The sequence below is a fragment of the Maudiozyma barnettii genome (assembly GCF_903064755.1).
Source record: "Maudiozyma barnettii strain CLIB 1767 genome assembly, contig: KABA2_01, whole genome shotgun sequence".
In the NCBI taxonomy this organism is placed as follows: Eukaryota; Fungi; Ascomycota; class Saccharomycetes; order Saccharomycetales; family Saccharomycetaceae; genus Maudiozyma; species Maudiozyma barnettii.
The window spans coordinates 1,067,035-1,081,547 of NW_024545238.1; the positions used below are offsets into that span (position 1 = coordinate 1,067,035).

The window sequence follows — 14,513 nt, forward strand, 5'->3', positions numbered from 1 at the left end:
AAAAACAACAGACACATTCATAAAAAATAAATAGTGTGCATTTACGCATAGAAAACACAAAAACCTTAGTGTATACATATGATTCATTGAAACTATGTTATGTCTTAAGCTGGTGGAGCTTGTAGTGGATTACCTTCAGTATCAAGACCTTGTTGCATCATTAAAAGTTCTTGGTTACCTGCGGTTTCGAATTGTAGACCACAACCTAATTTACTTTCATTCTTTGCATGATCGATTTCACCACAGAATAATATAGACAAAGTTGGTAAAACCTTTCTTTCCAAGAAACAGGCAACTTTACCGGTTGAATCAACAGTACCACGGTATACAGATTGTCTATATTCATACTTAGCACCAACAGTTGTAGAACCTTCAATAGTTGGTTGAATACCAATTGGAGTACCTAACATAGGGTCAGTAATTGGAATCATACCAGCTTGTAAAGAAGTTTCAATACCAGCTTCAACGTTTGGAGTAATCTTTCTCCAGAAGGAAGAAACTAAAGCACCATTAGCTTGTAATTGACCAGAGAAGATCCAATCTTGTTTTTTGGATACATATCTAGTCAAATAAGAGACACCAGCATCAGCTGGACTAGTGGCTTGACTCTTAGAGTATAACAATTCTAGACCTAGGGATAATTGTGGGGTAACACTTTGTAAAAGAGAACCGACGGCAACACCGGCAAAATCTGGAATCAATGAGTTGTCCTTAGTGAAGGAGAAAGATGGGTTCAAAGTCTTCAAATTTAATGAGAAATCGGAAGCTTGGTAATCTTGTTCTAATTGACACATGGAAGGTTGACCATTAGCAATTTGTAGATTAACTTTAGAGATGTTATTTTTATCCCAACCATAGTTTAATCTACCAGATAAGGACAAATCATTATCCAAATTACCTTGAACAAATAAGTTATCATCAGCAAACAATGCACTGAAAGCATAGTTTGGTAAGGATGTTGAACCAATAGAGAAAGTATGAGAAGTTTGGAAAGCTGGGTTCAAAGAGAAAGCTTTGTTTAAATCAGCTCTTAAACCTGTGAAGAAATATTGAGACAAAAATACATCTCTTGAGACTTCTTTGTTCAAGTTTTCAACGGTACCAGGGTTAACAAGAGCCAAAGATTTTCTATGGGAGTGTACTTGTTTATAACCATCGATGATAAAACTCGAGATAGGGTTAGAAGACCAGAAGGAACCCTTTGATTGTTCTGGAGTCATTGGAGAGACAGCTTCAGTTGTTGGTAATTTATTTAGATCTGCTATTGGAGTAGCAGTCTTTGTTGCAGTTTCAGTGGACATGATTTAAATGAATGACAAAAAAAAACTGTAGAAAAAAAGATATAACACTGTATGGAAAGAATGTTCTTATAGAGGGATAATCAATAAAAAAAAGTTAAAAAGTAAATATATTATAATAAATAAACTCAGTTTACAGTTAATACCTTTTCTTGTTTTGTTAATTACCTTAATTTCCCTTGGTTTATAGTGAAATGATTTAGTATATTATAGCTCACTCAAAAAGAAAATGGGGTATCAAAACTAAATATAATTTATGAGTTATAAGATACGAAAAGATTATTAACGATTTACCAACGAATATGAATGCTTAATTGAATTAATTGATATTGACCCTGTTCTCTGTGTGTGATTGATCAAAACCAAAGGTAAAACGGGCCTTGTGCGAATGAGAGAGGGAAAGTTCAACTTACCGTAAACGCTTTTTTTGTTTTGTAAAAAAATTGAATTTCCAACTTTTCTTGGTGTCGTTCACGGTGATAAATGGACCGTGCAAGATGACAGTAATAACGTATAATTAGCAACATAAATTCTACAATACTTTAAATTAAATATATATATATATATATATACGTATATTTATATATATTTACACTTAGTTGTGTTAAGTTGAAGATAGAAATATAGATAGAAGGAAAAAGTACATGTTTAAAATTTCCCATTTTGTATCAAATTCTTACCCATATCCTTAGCAGTCAAATAAACTGTCTTACCTAAAGTATATAGATCCAAGGTACTTGAAAAAGTATCTAAGAAACCGAATGGTAGCATGCATGGGATCCAACCTTGAGCCAATTCCAAAGCAAAAGAACCACTTGGCATAGCATATTGTTTAGCCCATCCTTTAGCCAAATGATGGGTCATCCCTGCACTATAAACTTCAGGTGTCAAAGCATGAGGTAAAGCCGCATGTTGCTCACCGTGTAAGATAGTGAAGTAATCGTCAGCGAAATGAACACCAGTGTGACCTTCTGTACCGACAGCAGTACCGAAGAAGATAACGTATTCAGAAATGGAGGCGTGTAGGATGATCATTTGACCCATTGCACCACCTGCATTGTTGAATACCCAGTCTTCAGCAACATATTTGTTAATATATTCTTCACCATAATGGGAGGCCAAAGCGTCTCTGATGTCGCTTAATAAGGCATCGGTAGAGAAAGTGTCTTCATTGGTAGTAGCGTTATGTTTAGCAATCACAGTATTACAAATTTGGTTCAATGTCTTTGGATCAAAGATATAATTTGTTGGCAACCATGTGTAGTATACACTATTCAGCATATAGCCGATTACACCGAGCAATAAAATAATTGGGAAACACTTCATATTGAATAAAATTTAAATAGTATGGTAACGTTAGATCCAAATGTGCAGAATATTCTATTCAATTGAGAGAATAAATGTTTTTAAAAACACACAAATCATTTTTACCAATTACTGGAGAAATTCAAGTATCCCGTTACATTTATATCTATATATATATGTAAACTTATTTGAGAAAGAGATGATTTCAAAACGAAGTGCCCTTGCGATGTCTCGTATAATTCACTAACTGTTTGTATGTAAAGTATACCAAATATTCGTATAATAATTGCCATACAGCAAACGAAACTTTCGTTTTTGTCCGCTCCGGCTTTATAGCAGTGACAATTAACAGTTTGTTTGCTGTTATAATCAATATTGTGCAATTTTATAACCGAAATACCCAGTCAATGGTAGCGCAATAGTATACGGTCTGATATAGACCAATGGCTGAATGGGATAGATATTGCATTTGAGTATAGTTGAATCAACTACTTCACAGGATATAATGTATTGATATATATAACAAATGTATATCACTACTACTACTACTACTACTACTGCATAGTTACCACTGTAGATGTGTGTGTATGTGTGAGAGAGAGAGAGAGACAGTCCGAGAAACTGAAAATATTATTATGAAGGCAAAAATAGAGAGATTACGTAAATTAATGAAAAATTATATGTATGGATAAGTATTTGTAAGCTCATCGAAAGCAAGGTATCCTACAAGAATGACAACAAGAATCGTTTATTTCTCATTTAAAGGACATGTACACAAACGGTTAGATACACATCTGCTATTGACTAGTAATGAATGCCGAACAGAAAGCTAAAATAGTATGTAATAACGTTATACCCTGATTTAGATATTTTACAATTTATTTATTATTATTATTATTATTATTATTATCTTAAAACATACATTAATACTAACAATTTCATTTCATTTGATTTAATTATTATAATAAAGGCTGCTAATAGAAAACTTGCATTAGAACGATTAAAAAAGAGAGGTATATTAAATAAATCTCAACAAAATTCAATAGAAAAAAGATTTGAACCAGTGAAACCGCCTATTACAAACACTACTGTAGCTAATAGCAATACCTATAAAAACCAGGAACAATATATACCGACAACTACAGTACCAGCCACGCAATCTATTCAATCAAGAGATGCTACTACAATATCCCCCACTAAAACAAATAAAATTAGACCCTCTGTTAGAGAGAAAGATTATATTGAATATAATTTTGCTACTATAAATAATTTGAATGGTGGTTATATTAATCCACAGGATAAAGTTTATAATGAAGGTGATCCTGATTATTATGGTGGTGATGATAGCCATAACGATAAAAAATTAAAGACTATACAAGATTGGAAAAATGAACAACGTGAAAGACGAATGCTTTATGAAAATGCTCCACCACCTGAACATTCCTCTGTGGCAATTAAATGTATACAATGTCATATTAATATTGAAATGGATCCTGTATTAGATGATATCTTTAAATTGAAAGTTTGTAAAACTTGTGCTAAAGAACATCCAGAAAAATATTCTCTATTAACAAAAACAGAATGTAAAGAAGATTATTTTTTAACAGATCCTGAGTTGAATGATATTGAATTGTTTCATAGATTAGAGAAACCAAATCCACATTCGGGGACATTTGCAAGGATGCAATTATTTGTTAGATGTGAAATCGAAACATATGCATATAAGAAATGGGGAGGTGAAGAAGGATTAGATAATGAATGGAAACGTAGAGAAGAAGGGAAGTTAAAAAGAAAAGAGAAAAAATATAATGATAAAATTAAAGAAATGAGAATTAAAACTAGAGCACAAGAATATACTAATAGACTAAGAGATAAAAAATATGGGAAAACTCATATTCATAATTTTAGTGATCCTATACCGAATGGGAAAGATGAAGATGGTTTTACAATATTGAAAAGACGTTGTATAGGATGTGGTCTCGAAACAGAAGAAGTCTCATTATAAAAATTACCTTCTTCCTTCTACACCCAGAACATTATAAGAACAGTTTTTCTTATCAAATGTTCCTAAAAGAGACCTAGTAATGTACATTTCCTTCTAGATATATGAATGTATGTATGTATGTATATGTATATATATATTATTAATAGATATAGTTATGGTTTTGTATTTTTTTCTTTCTGTTGAAATAAAATGACTAAGATTAATTCAATCTTATAATATCCCAAAACAAACTAATAGGCTAGAAAAGCGACAGAACCAACACCAATTAAAGTCATAGAGATATACCAGAAAACATCCGAGGACATGAAACCTAACTGTTTGTTTTTTATAGCATTAGTTTTATGTTTGTTTTCTAAGCCCCTCTTAACCAATTCACTTAAAGATCTTTTAGAATTTGAAGAACCAGTTTCCGAAGCTCTTTCATCCGAGTTATCTGTTGGGTTTAATGTCACTGTAGGCAACATCATAGGTGGTCTATAGGCCAAATATAGAGGTTGCATTGGAGAACCATCAAATTGATATAATTGTAATTTATAAACACCATGGTAAGGATCAATACCAACAGCAAAAGATTTAAAAGTTTCAGTTTGATTGTATCTTGAGTAGACAGAGACCCCCTCATCGTTACATGGATCGCTTAATAATTGTCTCCCGTCTACTTTGAAAGGAGTTAACACTAAAGTACCATTACTTGAAATATTATATGTACCATGTTGATATATGACTGCGGCAAGAGGACACCCAGGGTCCTTTGGATTACCACTAACCTGGTAAGTGGCTTCTTCAAAATACCCATCTTCAGTGAATGAATAGGAAAGACCTGGTAAAGAAGGTTCTATTAAAAGTTCATCGACTGGATCGTAAAAACCTGGTCCTGTAAATACCTGGTTTGATTTCGACGACCAAGTACCATATAATGATTCGGCTGTACTGTCATCTGCATAAGTCTTAGCAACTAATAACGTACTAACAAGAAATAAAATTGATTTCAGCATCTTAGTAGTGGGCAATCTGTGTAGTTCAAACAATATATTAATAATAATTCTGTAACCTTGAACTTGGTGTAATAATAAAATGAGATGGTAGTACTAATAAAAACTTTAAATAACAACTATAAGGAGGTATATATTGTTAATAATGTAATCTAAAGTTGCTTTTCTTAACCACTAGTTCTGTATTACCTTGTTACTATCCTTCTGTCTTTGTTGTGTTACACGTTATATAATTTACATTCGCCTCATATAAAAATAACATTAATGGATTTTTTTTTTGTTGCTTTAACCATTTTGGGGGCTTTTTCTTTTTTCCCTCTTACTCCTCAGGAAAATGAATAAGGAATAAATCATATTGAATCGCAGCTCTACTAATAAGATGAAATTTTTTGTAATAACAGATTATTAATATAATGTATTTAGTTACTACGATAAGCTACTATCCAGACTCGCATATACTTGATTATGTAACTGATGGATATTGAATTAAGAAAACATCCATGGAATTAAGTCTCAGTAATCATTATATAATATTTAAATATACGTCCTATGATACTACCACCAGGTAATATCTCAAATATATAGATTATCTCGAATATAAATAAAATTAGTTATATTAAAATTAAGGTAGTTAAGAATGAATTAGATACAGTAAAGAATATTATAATTAAAGATGTTATAGTTTGATGGGTGATGGGTATTTTGGTCAATTGTGTGTGGGAATATCTGGTTATTTGTCATACTAGGCAAGGTTTGGAGTTTTCCCTTGAGAGCGGAATCGATATCTTACTGGTATGTCCATGATCACTAAACACACTTATAGGAGAATGAGATATAGAACCACTAATTTCTGTCGATATATCATTTTCATCTTCATCTTCATTGGCATCATTATCGTAGTCATCATTCGAGGTATCGTAATTCGATGTGTCATCATCCAACTTAATATCATTGAAAGTTGAATAATCTATCGATGCGGGTGAAGGATAGCTTGTTGTAGAATTAACTGATTTAATCTTTTGTAATGTGATAGTATTTTTCTTAACTGTAGTGGAAGCCCTCATGTTACCCAATACAACCGGATGAGACACTTGAGAACGTATAGATTTTTCCAATTGATAATTATTAACTTTTTTACAAAAGCCACGAATATATGTGGATTTTGGATATTTGTTGAAAAGACAAACAGGAACAGTGCAAATAGCATTAATCAAAATTTGATCAATCGTAACCATATTATCAGAAAATGTCTGTATCAAATCATCAGGTAATTGAATAAAATTGGGACAGTCTTGTGACAAAAATTTTGATAATAATCTAAAAATTGAATTTGATACTTCAATCATTTCATAATCTAATAAATTATATTGCCATGAAGTAAGATCTATTAGGAACATTTTTATATCAATCAGTTCAATTTTATTATCAATCTGATATAATTCATTTTTATAATGGTTTTTATTTGGTAATAAAGCTCTCTTATACCATTCATATTGTAACAGACAATTTTCATCAATATTTAATACCAAATCTGCCAAGGTAGGTGTAACAATATTCCAATCTAACGTTTGTAATATATGTCTTTCCATTTGTAAAAACATCGATTTATTAAAATGTTTTTTACCTCCACAATAATATATTAATTCATTAATTTTTGGGATTCTAGCCCTTGGAGTAGGACCATAAAATCTTCCACCTGTAGGAATCACATATTCATTAATAATATGATCGCATCCACCTAGATTCTTTGCCGAAAGCCAAAGACAAGTAGCTACCACAAGTTTAGATTGTTCAGGTAGAACAATTCTTTTAGAACTGTATCTATCATAAAGGGTTACTGCATGAGAGAATACTGTATCTGTTACATTACACACGGTAGATAATTGGAAAAGAAAAGTTATCAAATTATGTCTGGTCATTTGTGGTGGCATATTCGGTTGTTGATTGATCAGTTTTGTAATTGGTTTATGTTTTCTTGATTTTTCTATCAAATCTTTAATGAAATCCGTCTTATATTCATTCAAAGAACTCAAATGAATATATATTTCGGAACTTGATAGTTCCATTGGATAAGGTATTTGTTCTGCTTTCACTATTAAACCTTGCGGTATAGTAGAGACAGACATTTGTGATGCTAAGAAAACTAGATCTTCTGAGAAAAGGAAGGATGTATCGTAATTAACTAAAAGTAATGCTGGTATTTCTCTGAAACTATAAAGAAGGAAGGAAAATATATTGGTCTTAATTAATTAATCTAGTTTGTATTTGAAGCAATTAAACCATTTATATAGAAATAACCAAAAACTATTCTTAAAATTGACACATAACAAACACGTATTGTTTTATCTGTCTCTTGTTGTTATTTATTTATGTAAGTAAATAATTATATATATATCATGTTGTTTATTTTTATTAGCGATAGTCTCAGCTTTAAATTGCAATAGTTCATATAAAGACCCAGTCATTAGGACTATATAATATGATGGACAAAAAAAATAGTCACAATTTTTCAGTTCTTGGCTCAATTCCTGAAAAGTTCTTTGTTAAGCGAAAGTGAATTTTGATCGACGTAAAAATTGGAAAATGCCTTCTTTTAACGGGGTTCATCTGCATGCTGTGAAACACCAGTGGAGGTGAGCCAGTGTAGTGATCAGAGAAAATACTGTATAGAACTAGTTTTGTTTCTCGAGAAATCTCGTTTTGTTACATTCTGCGGTAATGCCTAGGGAAAATGGTTGGTGGTTAGAAAAATCTAGGTGGATAAAGTTCCCTGCCGATATTCTGTTTCAATCGATAGTTGATCGATAGGTGCGGCGTCGCAGTGGAGGTTCAAGAAGCGTGATAAGCGTACCGCTTAAATAGCACTACAAACTCAGCACAACTTAGAGAAATGATGTCCAAAAAGTTGAAGAAACTCACGTAGACCAGTAATCTGCTACATATTTGTTACACCAAGACGACAGCGCAGATCTTCAAATAATTAAAACAACAGAACTGGACGGAGAAATCAAGCCTCCCTGAATAAAAAGAAATCTTGTTTGTCTGTACGACGTATACCCTGTTGCCCCACAGAGTAACAATTCTACGCGATTCACTGTTGAGTCTCCCAATGAGGAAATAAGCGACCATGACTCGATCCGTGTCGTCTGCAGTGATAATTAATCTTATTCAAAATTGTAAAATCTAGACTTTCCAGTATAATTATAGATTTGGTGATTTTGTCGTGAGAATAATACGCGTTTCTTTATTTATATATATTTTGATTTGCATATATTGTGCAAACGTTAACTTTTTGATTGATTAACTCAGTGGTTGATTTACAGTTACTTTATGAATGATTCGTTTTTTGATAAAATTCATGGTCTGGAAATAGTTGGATACGATAATATGCAGACGAATGTATATGTACGATTTGAATTTTTGATAGAATGCACGATTTGGGAATATATGAATATAATAATATGTAGACGAATGTATATGTACGGATTTTGGACGTTAATTTATTTAATTTTCTTGTGAATTTCTGTTACAGCTTCTTAAATCATTCTCACTTCACTACCGTTATATCCAGAATATTAAAATAAAAATAAATCCTACTTTGGTATCATAAGTTACGTGATTTTCTCATTACGAGTTTCGACTATTTAATGGTGAAAGATTGTATATGTTTGCACAATTTCTTGATTTCTTCTCCACCAGTGATATTAATGTTACAAATGAATATCGACTTACCTTTTTGTATCATTTCATGATAAGGAAGTATATCGTTATCATGATCACGGACATCCCTTTGTTTCATTAATGTTTTAGTCAATTGTTGTATTCCAGACATCGATTCAATGATTACAAGAGTGATTTCTTGGAAAAATGAATCAGTTATAGATAATCGAAATCGAAGTATCCAGGACAACTCGGTTTTGGGATTCACAATGATATCTTCTATATTAATAGGTGAAAATTGATTAGTGGTCACATTTTCCATTATTGTGGCAGATATAGAATAACCATCCTGTAGAAAATCAATAAAATTTGACACAAAATTTGTTGAAGAATCCGATATATAGAAGACAGTCAACGAATCACGATATTTTAGTTCGTAAAAATCATATAGAGGTTGAATTTCATACCGAATCAAATCTGATATATTTGTAATCAAGGGATTATTATTAAAATTTATTGTGGTATTGGATAATGGATGTTCATCACTTGAGTGACTTGATGGTACATCTGTAAATGTTACAATTGGAATCTTGTGATTGATTTGAGCAATTGATAATGATAACTTCTTACGTAATTTTTGTTCCCTAAGAAGTTTCCCAGATTGTAATAAATCTTTATTACTATATATTTGAAAATTCTCCGTTACCTGTTGTAACTCTCTTGAGAGTATCTCATATTCTTTTTCTTTAATAATAAAATCCTTGGAATGTTTTAAATTCAAATGTGTAGTATCTTGAATTAAATTTTCACAATCTTCAATTTTTTGAGTAATTTGATTCAATTCTTGTGCGAGATCATTTTTCTTTTGTTTATTTTGAGACACTTCTTCTTTTAATTCAATATGTTTCTTATTTAAACATTGATGTTGATTTAATAAATCGTTCATTTCTTGTGTCTTTTTTATTTTAAAATCTTCAAAATCTACCACTACAGGTCCCGTCCTTTCATATTCCTTACATATCTGTTTATTTGAATTTGTAATATCATTTAATTCCTTAGTGACTTGTTCGTATTGTTCTTTTAAAGCAACCATTTCATTTTGCCATTGTTCATTTGGTTTCATGTTTTCTGCTTGATACAATTCTTTTTCACGTTGTGCAATATATTTATATTTATGCTCTTCTAATTCATTCTCAAATGTTGTTACTTTAACAGAATGTGATAATTGTAAATTATTATTTTCTAATTCATTGTTACGATAAAGTGTCTCTAATGACAATTTTGATTCATTAACTTCATTATTCAATTGTAAGATTTGATCAGTTGCCACAACACTTTCTTGACATCTCTGATTACCAATTTGAATAATTTGAGGTATTAATAAAGTATTCAAATTCTCAATTTCTTTTTCGATCTCTTGAATGGCTTTCTTAAAATGAGCAATATCTTTAAATATTTTCCTCTGACGACTTTTAACTAATTCCACGGCACTCTGATCACCAAAGGACATCTTCGAACCACCAATTGCACTAGGTATGTGGTGATTCGTGATATCATGTAATAAATCAGTGGATCCTTTAGTGGTTGAGTATGTTGTTGACATTTTATATCGTTTCTTACTCCGAGTCGGTGAGCTGTTAGACTCTGTATGGAAAGAAAACGGCGTGGGTATCCTAGAATTGTTGTTCATTGTAACGACCCGTCTCTCCCCTTGTAACCTATATATATGTATGTATAAATGCGAGTGTTTATACCAATAATGTATTATGGAATATGTTTCACATTTGTAAGAAATATGTGTTGTTAGTGGGTTTTAAAGGAATAACTTATAGATAACCAGAGCTATTTTCATCAAATTCCAACTAAAATTTCTGAGTTTGTTTTTCCATACTAAATTAGGTAAACAAGCGAAGAAAAAAACAAATCAAAACAAATCAAAACAACATAAGCATCCCAACTACAAATAAAGATATTAAAGGGAATAATAGCATCAAATATATATATGGCAAAACTAGTTGTTCGCCAACCAGTTCTGACCTGAAGAAATGCATGATTCCCTGGTATAGCCTTGTTCTTATTGTTCCTAATCTTGGATGTAGCAGATACTGATTCATGCAATCGTTACACCTATCTAATTGGTAGAGTAAAAACTCAATCCCCCGAACTTCAACAACATTGAAACCACATCCTAGCATTTGAACAGTCATATAGATGCACTCTATCAGTTCTTTATCAATACATATCCATCCTTCAAATAGTTGTTTAATAAATATGTCAACTTGGAGCTATATAGTCCCCCAGAAACCCTAAACACCAACCCTGTTCCATTCCTGATCACAGTGAAAACCGCGCAGAGAGAGACAAAAAAAAGTCGAAATTCTCACATTATTAAAAAATCCACAAAATAAAGCGAGAATAAAAGCATGAAAGGCTTAATGGATTGTTGCATGGGGGGTATACAGTGGTTATTCGAGTGAGGGATAAGGAAAAGTTGTGTGTTTTGTAAAGGGTACTTTATAACAATATCAGTTAATGCAATTTAAAAATAAGAACAACACACTACAATGAACTCGTTGCTCTCGTCTTATGACACAGAATTTAAGACTACCTTTGATCAAACTGAGCAAGCACTACAGGCTGCGAAAGGGCAATCTTTACCAGAACGTAACACTACATTAAGTCACATAGAAGAACAAAAAGATGAACTGTTTGATATTGTGGATCAAATGGATATTGAAGTGAATAACTCTATTAATGACCCCACAGCACGTGCAAACTTTAAATCTAAATTACGTGATTATAGAAAACAAATTAATGATTCAATAAAGGCTCCTTTACAAAATTTAATGGACTCAAGGGATCGTGATATGTTATTTGGTGAGCAGTTCCACGATGGAGGTGATCAAGATATGTCTAATATGAATGAAGAGCAAAGACAACAATTATTAGCTAATCATAATATATTGAATAAAACTGGTGAAAGATTAAGAGACGCCTCAAGAATTGCTAATGAAACTGAAGGAATTGGATCTCAAATAATGATGGATTTGAGGGCTCAAAGAGAAACTTTAGAAAATTCAAGACAAACTTTATTTCAAGCAGATTCATACGTTGATAAAAGTATTAAAACATTAAAAGTAATGAGTAGGCGACTCATTGCAAATAAATTCATAAGTTACGCTATCATTGCTGTATTAATCCTATTGATCTTATTAGTACTATTCTCTAAATTCAAATAATCTCTATATCTGTATATACAATTGTTATATATATATATATGAATCCAGTGGAAATATAATAATATTTGAGACATTTTTTAATCCCATGCAAAACCAAAACCAAAAACCAAAATACTAATCTTTCTAATATTACTACTTAAATGTCAAATTATATATAGAAATGGTACGTTTGTTATTCAATGATCAAATATATATCTTAATGTGTGTGTGCGCATTTCTTTCTGTTTTGTTTGTTTGTTTGTCTGTTGTGGGTTTTTCCATTCCCTTCTCTTTCTTTCTTCCATTTTAGTTTTTTTTACATAATAAAATTAATCGTCAACTGAGTTAGTAAGATACAGTGTGGTATATTTAAATAATACTATATACCAATATATAAATAACGTATTCGATTGATCCACTCCATATATACCTGTGCTAGATTGTAATCATTGTTTACTAGACATACACCACAAACCAATAACACAAAAATAAACACATTCATTATGGATTACGTAACAGGCATGATTAGCAGATTCACCGAATCTATTTTGAATATGAATATTCAACAAGCTATTAGATTAACCATTATTGTTGGTGCTTACATCTTATTCAGAAACATTGCTTCAAAACATTTGACTAAGAAACAACTAGAGAGTAGAGTTCGTCAAGATGAAGCTCGTATTCAAAAGGAAAAGAAAGATGGATTGATTGAGGACCCTAATAAGATCTCCGGTAATAATTCTTCAACTTCAGGTTTCGGTTGGGGTAAAAAGACTAGAAAGAGAGTCCAGAGACAAGAAGAAATGTTTGAAAGAGCTGTTGATGAATTGAAGAGAAAACAAGAATTGGGCATCACTGAAGATAGTGACGATGAAATTGCTGAGCTATTAGAAGATTGATTTTCCCATTTATAAAATACACTCACATACATATACACTCATACATTTATTTTAAATTTATTCTATTTTATACATCTACATATGTACTTATATTTCCCATATAATAACTAATACCCTCATCATACTAATACATCAGTTCACTATATTATTGTTTGTGCTTCCCACTCTACGCAATCTAAAATTTTGAAAATTTGAAAAAATGTAAATGAAAAATAATAAACGTTCAACATTGAAAATAATTAATATATAGAGAGATCATCTCAAGACACCAAAAAAATAAGAGCATCTCATCGACCGAATTAATACATCTAACAAAATAACAATCATAGAACCATTCGAATAAGCATGAGTTTTCGTAGAGGTAGACCTAATGAAGGTAATACTTTTTTAAAGAATTTACCATTTGGCCTAGCATATACAGACGTTAGCGGATCACAAAATACAGAATTCCCAGTGATTCCACTTCCTGTTAACAATCCAATTACAAAGAAGGAACAAATAACTGCTATAACATACATAAATCAAACAGACGCTATTAAAGATGGTCCATTTTATTTGGGTTCGATATCGGATAGCACTGATAGTAACGATACTAAAACTCCAACAACAAATAGTGATAATATAGAGAGATATTCCGACAAATATTTAAAGAAAAGGAAAATTGGTATATCTATTGATGATCACCCATATCATTTAGAATTATTCCCAAAGGAATTGTACAATGTCATGGGTATAAATAAAAAGAAATTGGTTAAAATTAGAAAAATGAATAATAACAAAAATAACGTTTTCACGGGAACTCTTGATGATGAAACATTAGGTCTTTCTGTATTAGAGAAATTGAAACAGTTAGCAGAAAATGTTGATGATGAAGATAATAATGAAGATGAAAATACTAATAGACGTGGTGATGATGATATTTCTGATAACGATTTCGATGAAGACGAAGATGAGGATGATGACAATGATTACAATGGTGAAAGATATTTCGATAACGGTGACGATGATGGTTACGGCGATGAAGATGACAATGGTGATGAACCTGCATTCTAGCGTCCATCTGGTTAGATAAATGAACTCTGTTTCATTGTTCTGCATTCTATTGTTCAATACTATATATGCATATCTATATATAT

General features: G+C 31.4%; 9 protein-coding genes across 9 annotated transcripts; 4 read left to right on the forward strand and 5 right to left on the reverse strand.

Annotated features, from left to right (window-relative positions):
* Positions 1-104: 104 nt before the first annotated feature.
* TOM40 (Tom40p) lies at positions 105-1,301 on the reverse strand (the record flags this gene model as incomplete). Its single annotated transcript, XM_041548391.1, has 1 exon — positions 105-1,301. One exon carries the CDS (start codon positions 1,299-1,301, stop codon positions 105-107), a length of 1,197 nt encoding a protein of 398 aa, XP_041404325.1.
* Positions 1,302-1,946: 645 nt separating this feature from the next.
* ERG2 (C-8 sterol isomerase ERG2) lies at positions 1,947-2,624 on the reverse strand (the record flags this gene model as incomplete). Its single annotated transcript, XM_041548392.1, has 1 exon — positions 1,947-2,624. One exon carries the CDS (start codon positions 2,622-2,624, stop codon positions 1,947-1,949), a length of 678 nt encoding a protein of 225 aa, XP_041404326.1.
* A 789-nt stretch (positions 2,625-3,413) lies between these two features.
* RAD14 (DNA repair protein RAD14) lies at positions 3,414-4,608 on the forward strand (the record flags this gene model as incomplete). Its single annotated transcript, XM_041548393.1, has 2 exons — positions 3,414-3,440; positions 3,574-4,608. The coding sequence occupies 2 exons, from the start codon at positions 3,414-3,416 to the stop codon at positions 4,606-4,608; spliced, it is 1,062 nt and encodes a 353-aa protein (XP_041404327.1).
* Positions 4,609-4,838: 230 nt separating this feature from the next.
* On the reverse strand, positions 4,839-5,603 carry ROT1 (Rot1p; the record flags this gene model as incomplete). Its single annotated transcript, XM_041548394.1, has 1 exon — positions 4,839-5,603. The coding sequence occupies one exon, from the start codon at positions 5,601-5,603 to the stop codon at positions 4,839-4,841; it is 765 nt and encodes a 254-aa protein (XP_041404328.1).
* Positions 5,604-6,337: 734 nt separating this feature from the next.
* On the reverse strand, positions 6,338-7,726 carry CLN1 (cyclin CLN1; the record flags this gene model as incomplete). Its single annotated transcript, XM_041548395.1, has 1 exon — positions 6,338-7,726. The coding sequence occupies one exon, from the start codon at positions 7,724-7,726 to the stop codon at positions 6,338-6,340; it is 1,389 nt and encodes a 462-aa protein (XP_041404329.1).
* Positions 7,727-9,240: 1,514 nt separating this feature from the next.
* CIK1 (Cik1p) lies at positions 9,241-10,950 on the reverse strand (the record flags this gene model as incomplete). The annotated part of the gene is made up of 1 exon (XM_041548396.1): positions 9,241-10,950. The coding sequence occupies one exon, from the start codon at positions 10,948-10,950 to the stop codon at positions 9,241-9,243; it is 1,710 nt and encodes a 569-aa protein (XP_041404330.1).
* An 874-nt stretch (positions 10,951-11,824) lies between these two features.
* On the forward strand, positions 11,825-12,499 carry VTI1 (v-SNARE protein VTI1; the record flags this gene model as incomplete). Its single annotated transcript, XM_041548397.1, has 1 exon — positions 11,825-12,499. One exon carries the CDS (start codon positions 11,825-11,827, stop codon positions 12,497-12,499), a length of 675 nt encoding a protein of 224 aa, XP_041404331.1.
* Positions 12,500-12,981: 482 nt separating this feature from the next.
* PGA2 (Pga2p) lies at positions 12,982-13,377 on the forward strand (the record flags this gene model as incomplete). The annotated part of the gene is made up of 1 exon (XM_041548398.1): positions 12,982-13,377. One exon carries the CDS (start codon positions 12,982-12,984, stop codon positions 13,375-13,377), a length of 396 nt encoding a protein of 131 aa, XP_041404332.1.
* A 345-nt stretch (positions 13,378-13,722) lies between these two features.
* Positions 13,723-14,430, forward strand: RPC31 (DNA-directed RNA polymerase III subunit C31; the record flags this gene model as incomplete). Its single annotated transcript, XM_041548399.1, has 1 exon — positions 13,723-14,430. The coding sequence occupies one exon, from the start codon at positions 13,723-13,725 to the stop codon at positions 14,428-14,430; it is 708 nt and encodes a 235-aa protein (XP_041404333.1).
* Between the last annotated feature and the right edge of the window lie 83 nt (positions 14,431-14,513).